This window comes from Pseudonaja textilis, chromosome 1 (assembly GCF_049901715.1).
Source record: "Pseudonaja textilis isolate UNSWEBS1 chromosome 1, rPseTex1.2, whole genome shotgun sequence".
Taxonomy (NCBI): Eukaryota; Metazoa; Chordata; class Lepidosauria; order Squamata; family Elapidae; genus Pseudonaja; species Pseudonaja textilis.
Window position 1 is genome coordinate 33,065,447 of NC_141990.1, and position 21,237 is coordinate 33,086,683.

At 37.9% G+C, this 21,237-nt stretch overlaps 1 protein-coding gene across 2 annotated transcripts in view; it reads right to left on the minus strand.

Moving 5' to 3' along the window:
* Positions 1-21,237, minus strand: part of SPTBN1 (spectrin beta, non-erythrocytic 1) — a 185,120-nt gene that overhangs the window by 82,184 nt on the left and 81,699 nt on the right. The window contains exon 1 of one of the 2 annotated variants that reach the window (XM_026696032.2): positions 18,453-19,061. The exons of the other annotated variant lie outside the window; for it this stretch is intronic. Within the exon in view, the coding sequence (XP_026551817.1) occupies positions 18,453-18,561 (109 nt within the window). The 5' untranslated portion in view covers positions 18,562-19,061. Of the gene's footprint in view, positions 1-18,452; positions 19,062-21,237 lie in introns of those variants that run through there. 2 annotated transcript variants of the gene reach the window in all.

Consider the following 21,237-nt stretch of genomic DNA (forward strand, 5'->3'; position numbering starts at 1 on the left):
AAATAGTTTAACTAGGATAGAGATGAGAAGACTAGAAAAAGGAATTCAATTTTTTCATCCCATTTTTCATGGGGGAATCAGTAAAACTTGTTGGTTTATATTAAATGTATGTGCAACTCCTCTCACCAATAACATGACTCTGGGCAGCTGTTATGTCGTTGTTACATTTGGCCGCACTCTATATTCAATGCTACATTAACAGACAAAATACTTCATTATGGTCTTACAATAGTACCAATAGAACAATAAAAACAATGGATCTATTTTCCCCAAGTTGGAGTTAAATGGTGCTAAAAATGCCAGGCCTGTATGTCCAACTATAGGCTAAAACCCAAATAATAGAAACATCCAGAAATGGATAGTCTGTAACAGTAAAAAGGGAATGAGGCTGAAATTAATATAGTAACATAAGAAGCAAGCATCAAATCAATATATTTAACTAGTGTTACATTCAGTATATGCCTGCTGAATTTTGCAAGGAGCTATGCAGAATCCTGCAACCCTTGCAAGCTGTGATGCAGAAATGATCAACCTCTGATACAAACTGAACACAAGCTGAGTCTGGTGTATGAGGGTATCTCCAATCAGGACAAAAATAAGTTTAGACCTTATAGAACAGACAACTTGGGATGGCATTCCTGAGTTTCTATTTCTTCCATGTCATGAGGACAAAAACTTTCAGGCATTGGGTCCTTTGTATACTTGCCCCCAGTGCAACAGAGAGTAGTACTTGACAACTTGTAATGTAAATGTAAAAGCATTTCTGTGGCTTGGTGTTTCTGTGAGAAGAATCCTGCAGGAGCCACTAAGAATTTGACCCTAACAAACCTAGTACCTTCCTGTATATTTCTGATGTTCTATAACCAGGATTTGTTGTTTAATGGCTAGCCCTATCGTAGTCTACCACTAGGAGAAGGCTGGGAGACTTAATTTAACAAATAAAGGACATTATTCATGTATGTACACCAGCAAAAGTACCATAGTTGTTGATGAATAAAAGCTCAATTTCATTCTTAATTGCATCATTTCAAAGGTTTGTTGTAATTTTATTTTTGCAGTAACGCTAGTAGTATTGCAAGACCTCTCACATGCCATATTCACTATATGCTTATTGTAAAGGACCTTGAAGTCTTTTAATTCAGCATTATCTTTTTTTAAAATCTCTTTTAAGAGTGAGGGAGAACAGTAGCATATTCAGAGTGTCTGTAGAGAGAGACTGTTTAGTATTAGTTTAGCTACAGTAATTTTCTTTCACAAAGAACGCTCTCAACTTGGGGCTGTCCTTATGTTGGGGACTGTACAAGGCCCTTTGTGCTAGCATAGATTTTGCCCAGTATTATGACTTTAGTTTCTACTTCAAAAACCAGAAGCTTGAGCAATAATCATCCACATAAGAGTAAACAAGGGGAGAAAAGAGCATTTTGCATTCTTTTCTTTGGCAGAAATGATAAAGCTTTTCTAATTTAAGAGAAGCCATTTCTAAAATACTTCTTGATTTATAGATACCTTAGAATCTTCTTCCTAGCCTTTTCTCACAGGCCCATGGTCTACTTTTCAGGTCAATGAATGCCATTTCATGAAGTCAAACACAGCAATTGGGCCCATCTGCATAATCTTCATGTTCATGTCAATTGTGTCATGCCAGCTTCGATTTGGTCTTCTGTATGGGTGGTCTTCTGTATAGGTTAAAGTGGTAGCAGTATAGGTGGTGTGGGATGCAGCTCAAAGAACAAAGCCATACTACCATAGGCATGTCTCATGCATTTCCTCTGTTATAAATGCAAACATCTTTTAGAGCGTTCAAAGTATTTTCAATTTTAGTGAATGTTAATAGGTCTTTTTAATTTTCCAAGGACTCCAGAAGACCAACCAAAATGTTCCTAAATGAATTTTACTTCTGAAGTTTTATAAAAGGGAGGTAAGCACTGCAAAATATATGCACTGATTTATCTCCATATTTTTGTATCTAATTCTGCAGAAAGCAAGTGTTATTAAGATCAAGATATCAAGAAATCACTAGTCCTGTATAAGATGCTCACACAAAGAGTTGGGCCCATTGACACATCTGGGTTACATCAAAGGCTGCAGGCTATACAACAGAAGTCGTCTTACATCCTCAAGAATATAGTTTACAGTTCTAGTAAGCCCCATTCATATATCCAAAGGTCAGAGATAATGGTTGTATTGCCCTATAGATCTGCCTTTGCACACAGCAGCACACACCCTCACACCTTTTGACTCCTCCCTTTCTCTTATGTATATAAACAGAACAGCCAACATCAAATACTCAGACTCATCTAATTGTAATTTAGAGCTATGCCTGAACTAATACAATATGAAAAAAAAATCAAAGTGGGAAAGAAAAGACTCAGCTACTACACAAATGCCTGTTTCTTATTCTGCTCACTAATGGCTAACATCAACCTTGATTTAATACATATCCATGAACAGGAAGAAATTTTTTCTCCTTCTGAGATTCAGGTTATCTTTTGGAGTTAATAAATCAGTTTATTGTTTGTGATGCTTTACCATAGATTTTTAGGCTTCCCTGGTGCATTGTTCAATGTTGCTTCTTGACTTAAACACACCTTCTTTGTATTTCTCTTCCTGGTTTCACTTCCGCGTCTTCGCTACCTGGAATTATCCCGATCCTCCACTTTTATTTAACCAATACAGCAACTTTGTTTTCACCTGGCACAAACTGTTTTAGTACAGATGCATTATCAGAGTTGGATCCAGACCTACTGTAAGAGTAGGAATTCTTAAACTCACGGATATGATTCTTGAGCTTAATTAAGACTAAGAGCAAAATGTTACAGGGCAGGGAGGGACAAGAGGGAGCTTAACAATATAGCATTGCACGCTCCTTTTCTATTTTGTAGCTAGAATTTTCAACTGGGAATAAATTACAATCTGAATCTCTTTATCCCACTTTTCATTTGGCCATTATCTATTTCACACTGCTGATCTTTCTGCATCTCCAAGTCATCAGATCACATTTGCGCTCAACATTTTGGCTTGATTGTATGTGAGTATTGTGCTAAGGCATGTTGCTAAATCTGTTTCATGTGACTCTTCCCACCAAAGCCAGGAACAAACCAAACCATAGAAGCTCCTTCAATGTTTTGATTTATATCATGCCCATCCAGGGTTTGTATCTCAAACAAATCAGGAGGAGAAAAATTAACACAGGCTTTGGGCTCATTAAGAAAACTAGACAATGCTCCTTATTTGGAGATCAGGATTAAAAACAAACCAGTAAGCAAACCAATGAAAGAGTTCCATGATTTCTTTATATGCTTTTGTAGGGAAAGTGTTTGTTTGATGAGAAGATTTGTTTAATAAGAGAGAGAAAGTTTGGTATAGGGGTTAAAGCTTCATGCTAAAGTTGACTCTGGTTTCTAGTTCCGTCTTAGGCATTAAGGCTGCTGGGTGACTTGGGTCAGTCATTTTCTCTCAGCCCTGGGACGGAGGCAAACCACTTCTAAAACAACCTTGCCAAGAAAAGCAGGAAATTATCCAAGAATCATACATGACTGAACAGGAAAAAAAGAAGCACCAACAAAGATAATTTATAAAGGGCACATCCTGCTGCTCATTCATGATCCTAAATGTACACATTTTGATTTAGTATGATATGAAGTTATCTGCTATTTTTGCCCTTATTGGTTACAGAGAGGACTCTTAACAGAAGTTTATCCTCAATACAATAACAACAGTGTAAACCTCAGTCCCTGCACTTGCCCTCTGGAACTGCATCTTGAGAACTGCATGGCTCCACCCTTGCCTGCCTCCAACAAGGCATTGAGGACTTGGCTTGAGCAGGCAACTGTAGAATTAAAAAGCAATTATTTAATTTACAAGCAAGCAAGCAAGCTTTTATGATGCTGCAGATTATTATTGTTGTTACTGTATTCCCTTTTCAAATTCAAACCTGCCTTTGCCAAGAAATCTTAGTATCTCAAACTCCTATTGACATGAAAAGGCTTCAGGTAAACAGTTAAACTTTAAAAACCAATATGAGTATTTTTCTACTAGGAAGAAAATCGGATTTGTCCTTTAGTTCAAAATAATTGGCTTTGAACCTGTCAAAATATCTTTATCTTTATCTCAATGCATAGGCACTCTGCAATCAGCTTATTTTTATAATTAATTCTTAAGCAAAGTTTGTCACTTGACTATTTAAAAGATCCTGGTTCTGCTCCAATGAATGTACTACCAGTTTTAAAATAATAATTTACAGTATCTTGAAACCCCCTTTTTAAAAAAATGGAGCAACTGTATGGGACAGGGAAGACTATGGTGGAGGATGTGCCAGTTTTTAACTGTTGTGTCATGAAAACCATGATGAAAAGTTAGTGTTACATTATTTTCTCCTTTTTGTTCTAATTTTAATTTACCAATCTTTCCTTTTCTACTCCAAGTAGTTCTAATAAAAGGAATGCTAATACACCAGTACTAAATGACATTTTTTCATCAAATTTAATACCATTTTCTCATCATTGTAGCATTTTGTTATATGTGATTTTTACATTAATATTCTTTTTTTCAGTTTGATTTCATTTTTAATTTCTAATGTGTTATAATTGTATTTCTTTTGCCTCTGTATCACAGAAGCTTAGATTTACAGATGTGGGGTGCAAAACTCAAGACATGCAAGATGGCAGAAGAGAGACTAGTAAACCCAAATGTACTGATATGACGAGATACCAAGCAAATATTATTTTGAAATATTGGAAATTCATTTACAGTTGAACTAATAGTATGTGTTCACAGTGTGCCTCTGAACAAGCTACAGTTATAAGGAAAACATGTATATTGCATGTTCAAAAAAAAAACCCAGGTGTTTTATATATATAATAATGTTGGTTCATCACTTTTTATCTTTCTGGCCTTTTCTGGTTATTGTTTTTGATAAATCAAAACAAATGAACTAACTCCTTGCTCCCAACTAGGGGTTGTCTGGATTTTTACAGCTGAAATCATACAGCCCTCTGCAATTTTTTGGAGACACTCTGTCTATCAGCTTGAGGAGATAAAGAAAGCTGATTTTTGGGGGGGTCTTTACTTCTCCCTTATTCCACTGTATTTCCTTTCTTTATTATTTGCTCAGTTGAAAGAAAGTGGACATTTCTGGGGCATAACACTTTTCCTTACCAATGGCACTAGAAATGAAAAATTATGACACTTATGGCAGGATTCCCTAAATAAACAGAATAACAGCATTGGAAGGGACCTTGGAGGTCTTCTAGTCCAACTCCCAGCTCAAGCAGACAGCTGAAAGTAGCACTGAGAAGACACACCCTGACTGGCACAAGCCCTAGGTGGCCATTACCACTACTTTCTTTTTCCCTCCCTACCTTCCCTGCTGGGAGGGAGGGAAGAGGGGTCTGGAAATAACTGAAATGGTGGCAGAATTATTAAAAGAAGCTTTCCTTCTCCTCTTCATAGTTGACAACATGACAGCCAATTGTTAATAATTGAATCTATGAAAGATGGGGTGATGGCCTCAGGCGAAGTCAGAAAATATCATTGGGAAATATAGCAAGAGCAGCGATGGGTGCCACCAAAAATCAGCTGCAAAAAACAGAGGTTTGTAACCATTGCAAAGACTTCAGTTAGGATCAAGGGACAAGTGTACTTATACAACATGTAGTAGTAAGGATGTAAGTGGAAACTGGTGCTTTTATAAGGGTGATTCTAGTTAGAACTCTGGGATTCTACAGTGAATGTCCAGGATTTAAGACCAGAGTAAAGTTTCCCAACTCCTCCTGGAGATACTAGGCACTGAACCTCAGATCTTTTGCACAAAACACCTGCCCTATCCTGCTAAGCTACATCCCCCTTTCCTATTGTGTCATGAAAATCAAAATTCTGAAATAATTGTTGATGTTTTCATATAAAGGAAATGCTATGTGAAATGAATTTACTCTAGTAAATAGCCTTAAATTCCCATTTCTTTATTCAGCACAGTGGAATTTTCTGATATTAATTATTAGTCTAGTTACATTAGGAGCAAAATCATTATTTTAACTGTTTTGTATGCTTAAGGCAGAAAGGGTTAGAGATAAGCAGGGAAACTCCTGTTCTTTTTAAGCCAACATTTTAGAGCAATATTAGATGACTGTGCTCCTTTATTTTGTAAGAACTGTGTTAACATCCTATGCTGAAACTGAATAACAGACATTTAATCCTTTCCAATTCAATTTCAAATGGGAACCAAAGGGTGAGAGAGATGGAAACAAAAGGCTTTTGAAGGAAGTACAGTAATTAAATACCTATGCCAGAATCTTGTTCAGATTTGGCTGAGGGCAACAGCAGGACAAAGGTATACCATGAATACATTTGCAGATTCAGGCCACAGTATCTGGGCAAAAAAATACATGAGTAAATATAATAAACTGGCCAATGTCAAAAAAACAAACTAGATACGAAAGGAAGAAGTTTATGTAAATCGGTAATTTTTTTCTGAATCATTACACTTTTCTCTTTTACACCACCTCATCATTATTTTCAATTGGGATATCTTTTAAAGGTGCTGAGGGTATAAATCCCAGTGTTAAACAATGATCAATAATAAAAAATGATACACACATAAGCATACAAGGCTTATAAGATAAACCTTTCAACATTATTTGTGCAAAGCTGCTGAAAGGTTTAGAATGTTATTAAAAAATCAGATTAACTGAAAGATGTACATAGCTGTAAAGGTTATAGATACTACCTTTTTTTTTTTTGGAATACTTTCATAATATGCTACACCAGGTGTAGATCAATCCTGTATGTGGTATACTTTAGAAGTGATGAACTATAACTTCCATTATTTATGGACAGCATGGGAATTATGCTGGAATACATTTGTAAGAATAATGTGGAAACCTTGGTAGAGAATAATAGCCAGCTTTCAGAAAGTTTTTGCACAGCAAATTATCGATAATGGGGGTACATGGAAATGATTCATATATTTGGACTGCTAAGAAGTTACATATGTGCTGTTTCTCCATTTACAACAAGACTGATCTCCTTCTAACTAACTTAGGGCAGATCTTCATAGAACTCCATATCTTGAAGAATGTTAAATGAACAACCCATAATGTGCCACAAACATTTGTAAAATAACTTTTGTATGCTTCATCTCAGTCCACAAAAAAACATTACTGTACATCTGAGACTGTAAATCTTTTTCAAAACATTCATCAAGCTGAATATGTTCTGCTACTTCAATGCAAACAGAATTACTTATTTATTTACAGTTGTATACTTCCAAGTATTGGTCCTTATGTTCCCATCCCCGCATTACAAAAAAAAAATCTGTTAAAGTTCTGGGAAACCTATGGCCCTTCTGAAGTAGAAGGGGCCTTGGTCTTACCTGATACCTTCCTTCTCAGTGTGCTGAGAGAGAATCCAAAGAATGGGTTAACTCCGCCTTTCTGCCCAGAGACTGAGTCCTGTTAAACTTTGTAGCTACACCTCTCTTGACTGTGTCCCAGTTTTGATGAAGGCACAGTGGTTGACTTGACACACTTCTGTTCTTATTGTCCACTCGTGGACTCTGGACCAGATGGTTGCCAGGGTGGGATTGGATTCTCTCTCATCACATCGAGAAGGAGCATATCAGGTAAGACCAAGGCCCCTTCTCCAGTATGCTGATGAGAAAATCCAAAGACTGTGACATACCAAAGCTGCTTGTCCTAAGGGTGGGGTGCGGTCTGCTTCCGAGCCCCCAAGTCCGTGTGCACCTTCTGGAGAACTTGCCTACTGAAGGCCGCTTCAGCAGAAGAGAAGGTGTCCAACTTGTAGTGTCTGATGAACGGGGATGTCAAGGACCATGTTGCTGCCCTACAAGATTTCCTTGATAGAGGCCTGTGTCACCCATGCAGCCATCATGGCTGTGCTTCTGGTGGAGTGGGCCGTCATTCACAGGGGTAACAGAAGAGCATGAAGTTTGTAGGCTTTGGCGATGCATGCCCATATCCACCGGCCTACAGTTGATGCTGTAACCTTGTTACCCAGTGTAGAAGGCTGGAAGGCATCAGGGCGTCTGCTGCTGGGAAGCCACCAAGGTGTCAGCTCTATTTGGATGAGCTGGAACATGGCAGTTATGCCAGATGGAGCAGGGGTGCCAGCCAAATAGTTATAGTGGCTATGCTGGTTAGATCAGGGCAGCCAGCATTCATTGCAGTGGCTGTGCTGGTTGGACTGGGAGAGCCAGCCAATTCATTGTGGGGCTATGCCGGACAGACCGGGGGACTTAGCTGGGTTGGGAAGCCAATCTGAGCAAGGCAGCTGTGCCAGATGGACCGGGGAACCAGCCAAGGCATTCACCATCTTGTGAACAGATTGCAATTCCAAGCATTCTTAAGAGAATCCAAAGAATTAACTTTACCTGTTTGCTTTGAGGAGCTGTCTCCAAACATCTCCCTTGGGGTAAGACTGAGTCAAAACTGGGACACAGTCAAGAGAGACATGGCTACAAAGTTTAATAGGATTCAGTCTCTGGGTAGAAATACGAAGTTAACCCATTCTTTGGATTCTCTCGTCAGCACACTAGAGAACAACAATTTTTGGAATTTGGAAAAAGAACAGGCAAGAGGCCAAAACAAACCATGAACTTGTGAGGTCACTGACTGGCAAACAAATGCTGGTGTGAGGAAATTCATTAAAAATGGAGTAGAGAAATGGAAGGGAATGCTTGGAATTTTGAACTGGAATAGGTCCTGTTGCTGGTCCCATTTCTTAATATAGTCCTTTTTTTGCCAAGAAACTCTTAAATAACTTCACAACACAGTAGCATTATATACAATAATAGTGTCAAAAAGTAGTCAACATGAAATAATAACATGTAAAAATTAAGATGAAGCAACAAACCAATAATTCAGAGAATTTCAACAGACAATTACAGTGCTTTTGTGGAGCTGTGTTTCTTTTACAAAACACAAACAAAACTTCACTGTTTTTTTTGAAACTTCCACGCAGCTTCTTCTTGCAGAAAATTTTAAATCTTAAAAGCCACAGTATATCTGGAAGAACCAAGCAGATTAGGGCCATTCTAACAGGATTGGGGCTTTCCTGTTCTAAAGGTATGCACAGCTGCAGAACCAAGGGATCTGACCGCACAAGGACTCCCCATAAAGGTGTTAGTACCCAAGGGATGATCTGGAAGAATGCAAATCTTGAATACTCTAGTCAGAATGTAAGATACGAGACACCATTTCTACTAAATATTTTAGGCTCCTGAGGCAGTTCAGGATCGCTTTGTATTTACACTTCTTCCTATGTTGCTATGAAGCCAGTAAGAGGCAATATAAGGATGTTCAGCTAGAGGCAGTATTTTAGCCTTTTCTCATTCATTTGAAATAAAGGAAAACCAATGAGTTCCACTTTCAAAATTAGATGTAACTATGAACTCTGATGCTCATCAATACAGGTTAGTCCTCTACTTACAATAGTTCATTTAGTGATAGGTCAAAGTTACAACGCAATGAAAAGAATGACTTATGACCTTTTGCAGCTGCCCCCTGATCATGTGATCAAAATTCAGATGCTTGGCAACTGGTCCATACTTATGACATTTGCTGTATCCGAGGGTCTGTGATCACCTTTTGTCAAGCAAAAATCAATGAGGAAGCCAGATTCACTTAACAAGCGTGTTACTAACTGCAGTGATTCATTTAATTCACTTAATTTCACTTAATTAAGATTCACTTAACAAGTGTGAGAAGCAAAGTCATAAAATGGGGCAAACATAAGAAATGTCTCACTTAAAACAACAGAAATTTTGGGCTTAATTGTGGTCGTAAATTGAGGATAACTTGAAAATGGACTACATCTTTTTCTCAGAATTAAATCTCCATATTGGATTCCAAATGTCTTTCCTTCAAACATGTCTCCTTTAAATGAGTTGCTGTGTCGCTATTTAAAACACTATTTTATATAATATTTCCAGTATTTTTCAACCTTTCTACCTTTTAAGAGAGACATGTTCAAAGTAAAATATTCCTATTATAAAATAACCTATTATCTACCTAGAGCTTTCCATATATATAGCACTTTACAGAGAATCATCATAAGGTAAAGAAGAAATGTAGTTGACTAATGATACTGATAAAACAGAACAGAACAAAACCAGTTTTTAAATGTTCCATGCATTAATCTACACTGCCAACCATGAATAACTAGCATATAATCAAACTAACATTCAGAATACACTCTGCTTGAGCCTTAAACTCTGGAAGTTAGGTGATCCAGTAAAACCTGGGGTGGCAATCATATAAAATGTACATGAGGCGGCTTCCTTCAGATACGTAGCAGGTGAGAGATAAATGGAATTCTAGAGGAAAATAGCAAATGAACATTTCTGAGTGATAAAATGCAAGATGTTAAAAGCATATATTGTGGGTTTACTCAGTAATATACAGGTGAAACTCAAAAAATTAGAATATTGTGCAAAAGTTCATTTATTTCAGTAATGCAACTTAAAAGGTGAAACTAATATATGAGATAGACTCATTACATGCAAAGCAAGATAGTTCAAGCCATGATTTGTCATAATTGAGATGATCATGGCTTACAGCTCATGAGAACCCCAAATCCACCATCTCAGAAAATTAGAATATTACATGCAATCAATAAAACAAGGATTGTACATAGAACAATATTGGACCTCTGAAAAGTATAAGCATGCATATGTACTCAGTACTTGGTTTGGGCCCCTTTTGCAGCAATTACTGCCTCAATGCGGCATGGCATGGAACTTATTAGCCTGTGGCACTGCTGGGGTGTTATGGAAGACCAGGATGCTTCAATAGCGGCCTTCAGCTCTTCTGCATTGTTTGATATTGTGTCTCTCATCTTTCTCTTGCCAATGCCCCATAGATTCTCTATGGGGTTCAGGTCAGGCGACTTTGCTGGCCAATCAAGCACAGTAATCCCATGGTCATTGAAGCAGGTTTTGGTGCTTTTGGCAGTGTGGGCAGGTACCAAATCCTGCTGGAAAATGAAGTCAGCATCCCCATAAAGCTCGTCTGCGGAAGGAAGCGTGAAGTGCTCCAAAATCTCCTGGTAGACGGCTGCGTTGACCCTGCATTGACTTAATGAAGCACAGTGGACCAACACCAGCAGATGACATGGCTCCCCAAATCAACACAGACTGTGGAAACTTCACACTGGACTTCAAGCATCTTGCAGTGTGTGCCTCTCCATTCTTCCTCCAGACTCTGGGTCCTTGGTTTCCAAATGAGATGCAAAAGTTACTCTCATCAGAAAAGAGGACTTTGGACCACTGAGCAACATACCAGGTCTGTTTTTCTTTAGCCCAGGTAAGATGCTTCTGATGTTGTTTGTTGTTCAGGAGCGGCTTGACAAGAGGAATATGACATTTGAAGCCCATGTCCAGGATCCGTCTGTGTGTGATGGCTCTTGATGCACTGATTCCAGCCTCAGTCCACGCCTTGTGAAAGTCCCCAACACTTTTGAATGGCCTTTTCCTGACAATCCTCTCCAGGCTGCAGTCATCCCTGCTGCTTGTGCACTTTTTTCTTCCACACTTTTCCCTTCCACATAACTTTCTATTAATGTGCTTTGATACAACACTTTGGGAACATCCAACTTCTTTTGCAATTACCTTTTGAGGCTTTCCTTCCTCATGGAGGGTGTCAATGATAGTTTTCTGCACAACTGTGAGGTGAGCAGTCTTTCCTATGATTGTGATTCCTACTGAACCAGACTGAGAGATCATTTAAAGGCTCAGGAATTCTTTGCAGGTGTTATGGCTAAATTAGCTGATTAGAGTGGGACACTTTGAGCCTAGAATACTGAACCTTTTCACAACATTCTAATTTTCTGAGATTGTGGATTTGGGGTTTTCATGAGCTGTAAGCCATAATCATCTTAATTATGACACATCACGGCTTGAACTATCTTGCTTTGCATGTAATGAGTCTATCTCATACATCAGTTTCACCTTTTAAGTTGCATTACTGAAATAAATGAACTTTAGCATAATATTCTAATTTTTTGAGTTTCACCTGTATATTGTTCACAAATACGGTATTTAGTGAAGCATATTTTCCCCCACCTATGCTAACTATCATTTTTTGCCTATTTCTCTGATGAAAATAAATGGATATTTATTTTCAATTCCCACAATTTAACGACTTTATCTTGGAGTCAGATGGATCTTTCCAAAAGAGGAAACGAAACAGAAAGGCACATCTAGCGGGCAAACTTACTTATCTGTTTCATAAAGCAAAACATAAGAATCCTGATCATTCAAATTTATGACAATAGCGAATTTCATTCTCAGTGTACAATTCAACATATCTGAATTATCAAATTATCCACTCTACTATCAAACAAAGACAGAAAGGAATTTTCTTCAAAATATTTCTTAGCATTAGCTTAGCATCTCATAATACCAATGTGGTCAGCATCTTCTCAAGCAGTCCTCCTGAACCTTCTAAACATGGTCGTTACCAGATCTTGGAATTAAAAAGCCAACTATGGAGAAAACTACTCTAAAGCTGTAACTCAAAATCAAGATTTGGTGTTCATCTATTTATTTTCATTAGTAAATTATTTTTTTCTTAAATGTATCACTGAATGTAATACATATGTGTAAATGTATTACTGAAAAAACACTTATCATCAAGAGTAATTCATGTATGTGTACTTTTCATGGAATATATCACATTTCCCAAAAAAATTCCCACCACCCTCTGCTGCTCTTCAACCAAACCAAGATCATGGCAAATGGATTTTCAAATAAATGTCAAATGGTTTTGTTCAAGAAAGCCCCAGGGAATAACAGGTTAACTAATATGTACTAATAATTTTATAGGGGAGGAAAGAATCAGAAATGAAAACTGAAATCTTTGCAATCAGGAAAAGAAAATACTGTACACAAGGCCAGTGAAAAAGTACTGGTGTGAAGAAAACAACTTGACCATATGGAAGATTTTTTTTAAAAAAGGAACTGTGTTTCAAAGCAATTTTAACAAATCATGTGCTTCATGAGTACACAGTATGCATGCATCTCAACTGAAGAATATCCTGAGACTACATACTGCCTTCAGATTGCTAGGAAAATTCCTTTTGATTGCACCTGGTATTGCAAAACATTGCTATTGAGAAACAAATAGTATACTTTAAGCTGTATTATACATATTGCTCTCAAAACAGTTTCAAAGTCAATGCTTTCCACAAGATATTATGAAATATGATGCAGACATCAACATTGATAGGGTGCTTCTAATGTTAAGGTTTTAGTATGGGGAGTTGGTTGTTTTGTTAGGTTCTTTTATGTAATCCATTTTAAAAAGCTTTCTTAAGGCTACAAAATGAATATAGAAAGGACTATATGAAAAAAAAGTCAGATACATATTCAAGTGTTTGTAATTCAAACAGTTTGTTATTTTATCTTCACTTCACAATAAAGGCTAGTGAGTATTTGGTAGGGAGTTAATTGGAGCTTTCTGCTCAGAAATGGAGTTGCTAAGGAAACAACTAGCAGCTAAGACATGTCTTATAATTACTTGATAGAGGTTGCCTTTTTTCAGGGCCATCAAACCTTAAAATTAGTAGAATGTAGTTAAGTGAATGGACTCGCTTAAGAAAACAACAGCCTTCAGCTCCTGGGAGATTTGGGGTGCAGGTTGGGATGAGTTTTTGAAACAGCTTTTTGAAATTATGCACAAAATTAAGGAGGGAGGGAGGGAGAGATTGATTCAACTCTTCCTTGAGGTAGTGTGTAGGTCATTCCCTCAACATAATATATTCATAGGAATATATGAATTTGAAAATAAAGTTGAAATCCCCTCACTGTCACTTCCAACATAGGCTTTCTTACAAGATTAGTACAAATGTTTTGTAAAGTGCAGAAATCATTTCCCCATCACCACCTACATTAATCTATTAGCTAGGAATAAGGGAAAAAACCTGGAAACTGTTAAATTAATAGCAGTTTAGCCTCCATGCTGCTCTAGAGCATAAACATACAGGGGATTTCCCACCAGGTGGGGTTGGGAGTTTAAAAAGAAAAAAAAGCAAGCATCTTCCCACTTCCTGAGAACTAAAAGTTCAGGATAAGAATTTAAACCAGCGGTCCCCCACTCCCATGGACCAGCACCCGTCCATGGCATTCCAGAAACAAGCAAAGCCCCATTTGTGGGGTGCAGGCAGTACATGCAACCATGCCCCCTCCGGTCCACAGAAAAAACTCTCTCCACAGAACTGGTCCCTGGTGCCCAAAAGGTTGGGGGACACTGATTTAAACTAAAGAGGATTCTTTTCCTAAGAATTCATTAAATTGTGAAAGGGAGACATCTCCTAATTCTCTCCAACTTATCCAAATTAATGGAACAAATTGTTCTTCAGATGTTTTGAAGCCAAGCAATACTCTTTTCCAAATTCTTTGTACATCCAAGAAAAAAAAGAATACATCATTATTTTTCACTTTAATTATAATCAGATATCGCAGAGAGTCAACAGCAGAAATATAATTAAAACTGTCAGGAAGCTAAAATGTAGCCCTGGATTGATTTGCTCCAAGAACAGTCCTATTCAGCCATGAGGTTCAGTGGCACTGCTGGGAAAATAATTTTATTATTGTCCTATCTCACAGGATAGTTGTTACAGTAATAGAGAACTGGAACAATATCTGAAGAAAAATAAATGTGACAATAAATGAAATAAGCTTGTTCTTATATTATATATGATTAGCAGAACATAAATTGAAGCCTAAAAGCATGATCTAGTACTGTAAATTTGATCTGTAACCAGAAACTAGGCTCTTAATGCAGTACCAATTTATTCATAGATGAAGAACCATAGAGTTTAGCTGTAGGGCTACTTTTCCATTTTTCAGTTGAAAGATAGTTTTCTGTTTTTATCCAAAATAAATGACTAGAGGAAGTGTTCTCCTTTCTGAGCAATTTATCCAATTAAACAAGCTCCAAACAATGTACTGTGGGCTTTGGAAAGCTTGGTAGCTGTCAGCAGTGACTTTGCAAAAGTATACTATAATTTATTCTAACCTTTGGTATGATGTGCATTCTTCAAAGATTTCCTGTATTTAAATCCTATCCCAAACATAATCTGTCAGCACCATTCCCCCCACATTCCAAAATCCTCCACCGAAGTATGAAGAAACAATGATTAACCCTTCTTTTCCCTATCAAATTGCACTGGATTTGCATACTTTTCACAAAGCAAGAATTACAGAGAATTTGCACTTTAATTTTGCTACCCTGTTTCTCCAACAATACGGCCTCCCCCAATAGGAAGTCCCAGCATGTTTTATAGGCGTGAAATGAAATTAAGCCCCTCCCCCCAAATTAAGGCCTATATTAAAACATGCGAGATGGGGGGAAATGGCGGGGGGGGGGCTTGCCGTTAGGAAGCACTTTTGTTGCACACCGGGATATGGTGCTGCCTGCGTTGACCCCGATACAAAGTGCCCCACCAACGCCGAGGTCAACATCCAAGCCGTCGCCACCCACCTGCCCGAAGATGCAATGGGGGGAATTAAGTCACCACTGGCCTAGCCATTTTTTCGGGGCTCAAAAAAAAAAAAAGACCCGGCCTTATTATATGAGAAACACGGTAGATAAACTGATACTCAGGAGTATAATTTAAATACATGTGTAATCAACTGCCTATTAAAAAAACACACATTCTTGAACCACAACATAATTGAAAATAGATCAATCTGATTTTAGGACCACACCCGAAGAGATTTCCTGACTATTTTTAAAACCAGATTTTTCACACTGTGCCTGTTGGTCCCGATTAGCCAAGCCTCTATCACTTCTAGCCAGCAAAGCTAATCAAATACTAAGGAACTGAAATCCAAAATTCTTGGAGCAGTAATTGGGGAAGGCTGCCTTATGTCAAGATTTCAGTACTCTTTTCAATATCAGGTTCAAAGCCAAAGTACAAGTCAGTGAGAATTTAGAACAAGTTCCATGTAGTTAAAAGGTTGTGGATGTGGTTCATTTTCTAAACAGTCTTTCCCCCTCCCCTCCTTCTACAACAGCCTCAATATGACAAAGGGAAGTCCAGTTTTCTAATTGGTTGAACTTTCAAAATTTGAGTTGTGTTCTGGGATGGAAGCCTTTTCCTGTAAAGCATGGGGAAGGGGAGTATAGGAGAAGGGATGACCTTGGAATTGTCACAAATCTTAATAAGCAGTTATTTCAATGCTTGTCATTTCTTGGTGTTTCAATTTTTCAAGCAGAAACATGAATCCTAAATATCAGAAACAGCAAATCTGCTTTACTTCACTGAATATGGGACTTTCCTATTTTTTCACCTAACACTAATGATTGGAGAGTTTATACAACATACTAAATGTCATTTCTGAATTAAAATGTTCTGGTTCCATTCAAATGCACTGAATCACTGATTCTGTAAATGAATCTAGTACTGTAGAATCGGTTTATATAAAACATTAAGTCACAAAAAGCTAGCCTAGATTACAATCCTTAGCATGTTGCAGAAATGCAGCCCATAGGTCTTGAATTACTAAATATGCTGTGCGGAAGCCAGTCCTTTGAAAGAAACTATACATCATTAAATATGGAAAACCATTCTTGTTTTTACCGAGTCAGGCAACTTTTTTTAAAACACTCAAAGGCTGCTTATATTGCTGGTTAAACAGCAACATTTTGAAGGGACTGGATAGAAGGAAGGTACATTTTCTCCACCTGATTTTGTTGGGGAAGGAGGCTACATTTAAAGGTCTATAGAGATTACTTACTGTATCAGCTTCATTTCTCAAAATTGTGGAAAATCATACCACCATCTAGTATTTTGCAACTAATTTCAGGAGGTTTGGAAATGACATGGGGAATGCTATACACATATGTACAGTACAAGCTGCATCCTCATTGCTATATAGTAACAATCCATCTCATTTTCCAGATAGGAATCCTTTGGTAGCCAAAAGGCACCATCGTTGCACATTTTCAAAACAACCTCACTGAGTATGGGGTGAACTAAGGCACAAATTTAAAAAGCTTATGTTCCATGATCATAGAATGCAGCACTAATTATCAGAGAAAAAATAAAAAAATGAGGGGCAGGAAGGAACTGAATTGATGTATCACAAGGCAATATTTTGTTGCTGTTGTATTTATCTAAATCCTACAGCAAAAAAATTTGAAACCATTTTTTTATATTTATCTCAATCTCCATTTCTTTTACAATATTTAACTTTGGAACAATTTTATCAATTTGCATCTGGCATTGCAGTTATTTTTACAAACCTTTGTATAAGGATGAACTCAATACAGTGAATAAGAAAACTAAAACAAATACCAATATAGAATCATAACAATGTAATTCTGTAACAACCCCAGAGTTGTTGTTTTTTTAAGTTCCTTTCCGTTTCTGAAGGAAACCACAGTTCCCTGTCTGTGGGATGGTAGAGATTAAAAATAAGAAATATATTCTGTGTGGTTTGAACTTTTGACTTCCTTGGATAGATTTGTGATTCCAGAAACAATGAGTGTATCTGTGAAGGAGCTACTGTCATTAGAGCTAAGTCAGATCTTACATTAAGTTGATATTCCATCAAGGGCTGGTTTCATTTCCTAACTAGAATTCCACCACCACCACCCAATACCATATTAACACAGAAACCAAACTCCATTGCTTGCAATATACTAAGGATTCAACTGTAAAATGATCAAAAACACTCTCATCAATCATGTAGAATTCCATTCCAGAACAGCAAAATTCCTTCCTGTCACTTTGAATGGGAAAAAAAATTAATGAGCACTGGGAAAAAGATCCTTTCCTACTCTGGCTCTAAAATATAAGCTTTAATTCGAATAGATGTGTTGTTGACTGCAACTCCCAACACTCCTAATCAGGATGGGTCAGTTTTAGGAGTTGCTCCGGAGCTGGAGGGCACTCGATTGAGGAAGATTGTCACAATCAATGGAATGCTAAAAATGGGATTACCCAAGTAGGCGGAAGATGTCTTGGAACACTGCATAAATGGATCCCAATGGCATTTTGAGGGCTTGGAGGGATATAGATAGGCGTACATATTATCTAAGCAGAATCAGAGAGGAATCATCTGATTAGTACCTGAATGCTGTAAATCGCCAGAAGGAATTCAGACAAAAAGACCACTCCCTCTTCCCCATTTCCCTTGCCCTATTGTTCTAGATAGCAAGGTCCGAGTTAGCCTTTATCATGTTTCGAAGGTTGAACCAAGAGAAGCTTACAATACCATATGACAGGAAAACAAGGAAATCAGCTTCGATTTAAAGAAATGCAACCCAACATCTATTATTTTGCAACCGATGGTTCTCCCGTCTCATCAGCCTTCATATTAAGGAGCATCAAAAATCACCTCATCGTGTTATTGAGCTACATTTCATAGCAACGCCTCTTGCGAGAGAGAGAGGGAGGAGGAGAGAGAGAGAGAGAGAGATGGCGCTTACCTTGCAACTGCTTGAATCTTCCTTCTAATTGGTTATAATTATATGGCACTGAAGCAGTGTAACCGGGGGACATGGATCCGGGCATGTTAGCTGGGTTCTGTAATTCCATTTAGAAGGGACGTGGTAGGATATTAAAATTCCAGCATACAAATAAATAACCTTTCGTGTTTGTTAAAAATCGGGTAGCAACCCTCACTGGGTGCTTTAATACAAAATCTAAGCAGATCCCAGATTTTTTTTAAAAAAATGTTTTATTTCTCCAACTTGAAAATCACATTCAAATTAAAAGTAATCCACGAACAGATGGTTTATCAAGGCATGCAGTTTGAAACGAGCACTGTGTTTGGATTGCAGTCTCGTCACCCGCAATCCTAAGGGTTCAAACTGATTTCGGTTGCCAACCTTAATGAAATTAACCAATTTAAAAAAAAGGCAAATAAAAAATTCCAGATCTCCCCTTCCTAGTTTCCAAATCGGAATCAAAGCCAACGCAGAGGTAGCACTGAGCCATCGGCGGCCCTCCCTCCCGCCTGCCTGCTGCCTGCCTGCCGAACGCTTCCAGTAGCTCACGCACACCTCAGACCTTCCTGCTCGTTTGTAATTTCTAGTAGCCACTCACTGTGTATTTAGTGATGATGTCACGTATTAGCATAAAGCATTGTAGGGAGGAAAGGAAACCAAGACTGTACCAAAGACTGAAGGCAGTGGGTGGAGAACTGGGCGGGATTATTAAGGAGGCACAGAGTTTCCTCGAAACCAAAAGCTTGCTGCAAAAGGGACACATTCCCACGTCCAACCTGGAGGCGAGCAACTTGGAATAAGCACGCCCTTCCTGGCCAATCTGAAGACTTGGGGGGGGGGGGAATGAATCACCTATGAAAGTGCACACGGTAAAAAAGGCAATGGTACCTCCCCACACAACGCTGGTGGAATTACATCTTTTGTTAACAGCATATTGTAACGGAAAAGTCTCCGGTTACTATCGTTTCGCAAAGAGGACGCGGTTCCTCCCCTGCACTAGAAGGAAAAGGAAATAGAACACAGAATAGCTAACTCTTTGGAATGCTGTTCAGTATTTAGCATCATGCACGAGAAGAGAAAGAACTGCTAGAAATGTAGACGTTGCAAGACTTAAATGGCATTTGGGGGAAAGAAGAAAAGGAGTCTTCTTCACCTTGAAGTGTAGCTTTGTTTTAATGGAGGATGCTAAATGTTTTGGAAGCAGGGGGTGTATCTTTCTGTGCAGTTGCATGCATGAATGCATGCGTTTTCATTAGAAAAGCAAAGCTTTGACAAAATACATTTGGAATATAATGGTGTTCGTCCTGATGTATTTATCAGGAAGAGTTAAGATGGCAACTTCCAAGATTCCAGGCTGCCAAAGAAAATCTTGATCCATTCAGAGAAGAAGAAAGGAAGCTAAAAAATTGTTAATACAGAGTACGAGTTTCTTGTCAGAGTTCTTATTTCTTTTTAAATACGTGTTCTAATTAGCAGAATTGATTTTATTAATTTGGAATAGGTTGCAATATTGTTTCTATGTTTATGTATTTTGATCCTGCATTTTCAGCATTTTAAGAGTTAGCTTACAGTATTAGACTGTAAAGATTTCACATTATCTTGTAACTGTGTTGCTTATGTGTGTAGTTAATAAAAGTATTGCCATTGGGAAAAATGCATTCCTGGGTTGAGCAGCAGAGTATAGCAGCAGTTTATAATTTTTTCACCAGCAGAAATAGGGAGGGGGAATAATAATATAGCTGGATATTGTTTTTAAAAAGTGTGGCAAACCTTTTTTCCCTGAAGACTATACAAATATGGAAAAATGTCTTGTGTTCCTATAATGGAAAGAGACAGAGCCAAATATGGATATAGTAGACCCAAAACTTTCACAATAATAGAACTGTAGTTACACTGTACAGGAGGGGGGGAACCAAAACAAGTGGGCTTTGAAATGTACAATGGACTTTCAGTATCTTCTGAAGTCATGTAAAATAATTTGCAAAATTTTAATTCCACTGAAGTCATGGATTTTGGATTTTAAATGCATTCTGTAAGCTAGCCCATTTTAGGTACCTTGGCTGAAAAATCCAACTGTGCTTTTTCAAAAGGCAGCTAGCCCTTTAGAAAAGCACCTTTGGGACAACTATGATCCTGGGTGTTTGAGAAGCTCCATAGACATTTGGTTGAAAAAGCGTTGTCCTATGATACACAGTTTCATTCAGTTAAAGGTTGCAGACATCAGAGTTTTAGTAGTATATAAGTGACAGTTTGATCTGGGGAGAGGGGTAATCCAAGTCCTTGATATGAATTATTGGAGGGACTTGCATAAAAGGCTGAAAACCATTGCTTCAAGCTATAGTTTAGTATCATGAGAATGAGCTACAACAACAGCCAGATAGCACCTACCCTTTGCCCTTTTGATTTTCCAATGAAGCTGCAAGGAGGATTTCAATAAGCAGAGCTTGGAGCTTTTTCTAAACCCTAAAGGTAATTAATGTTAACATGCTTTGCATGATACAAACCAGTTTCATAAACCAGGGCATGAAATTGTTTGTCTAATGTAAGAAATGAGAGCAAAAATCTCTCTCCTATGGCCAAAGTGGAAAATATCCATTGTGTGGGTTGCTGTTTCAGTGCTTAAATGAGCCTTTTATTTTATCAAAGCTAACAACCATGAACAGACCTCTCATCCATGAATTTAGGCAGTTTTAAAGCCATTGTCACATCTTGAGACAATGAGTGAATTTCACAAATGGCTTCTGCATTGGGTAAGGAAATACTT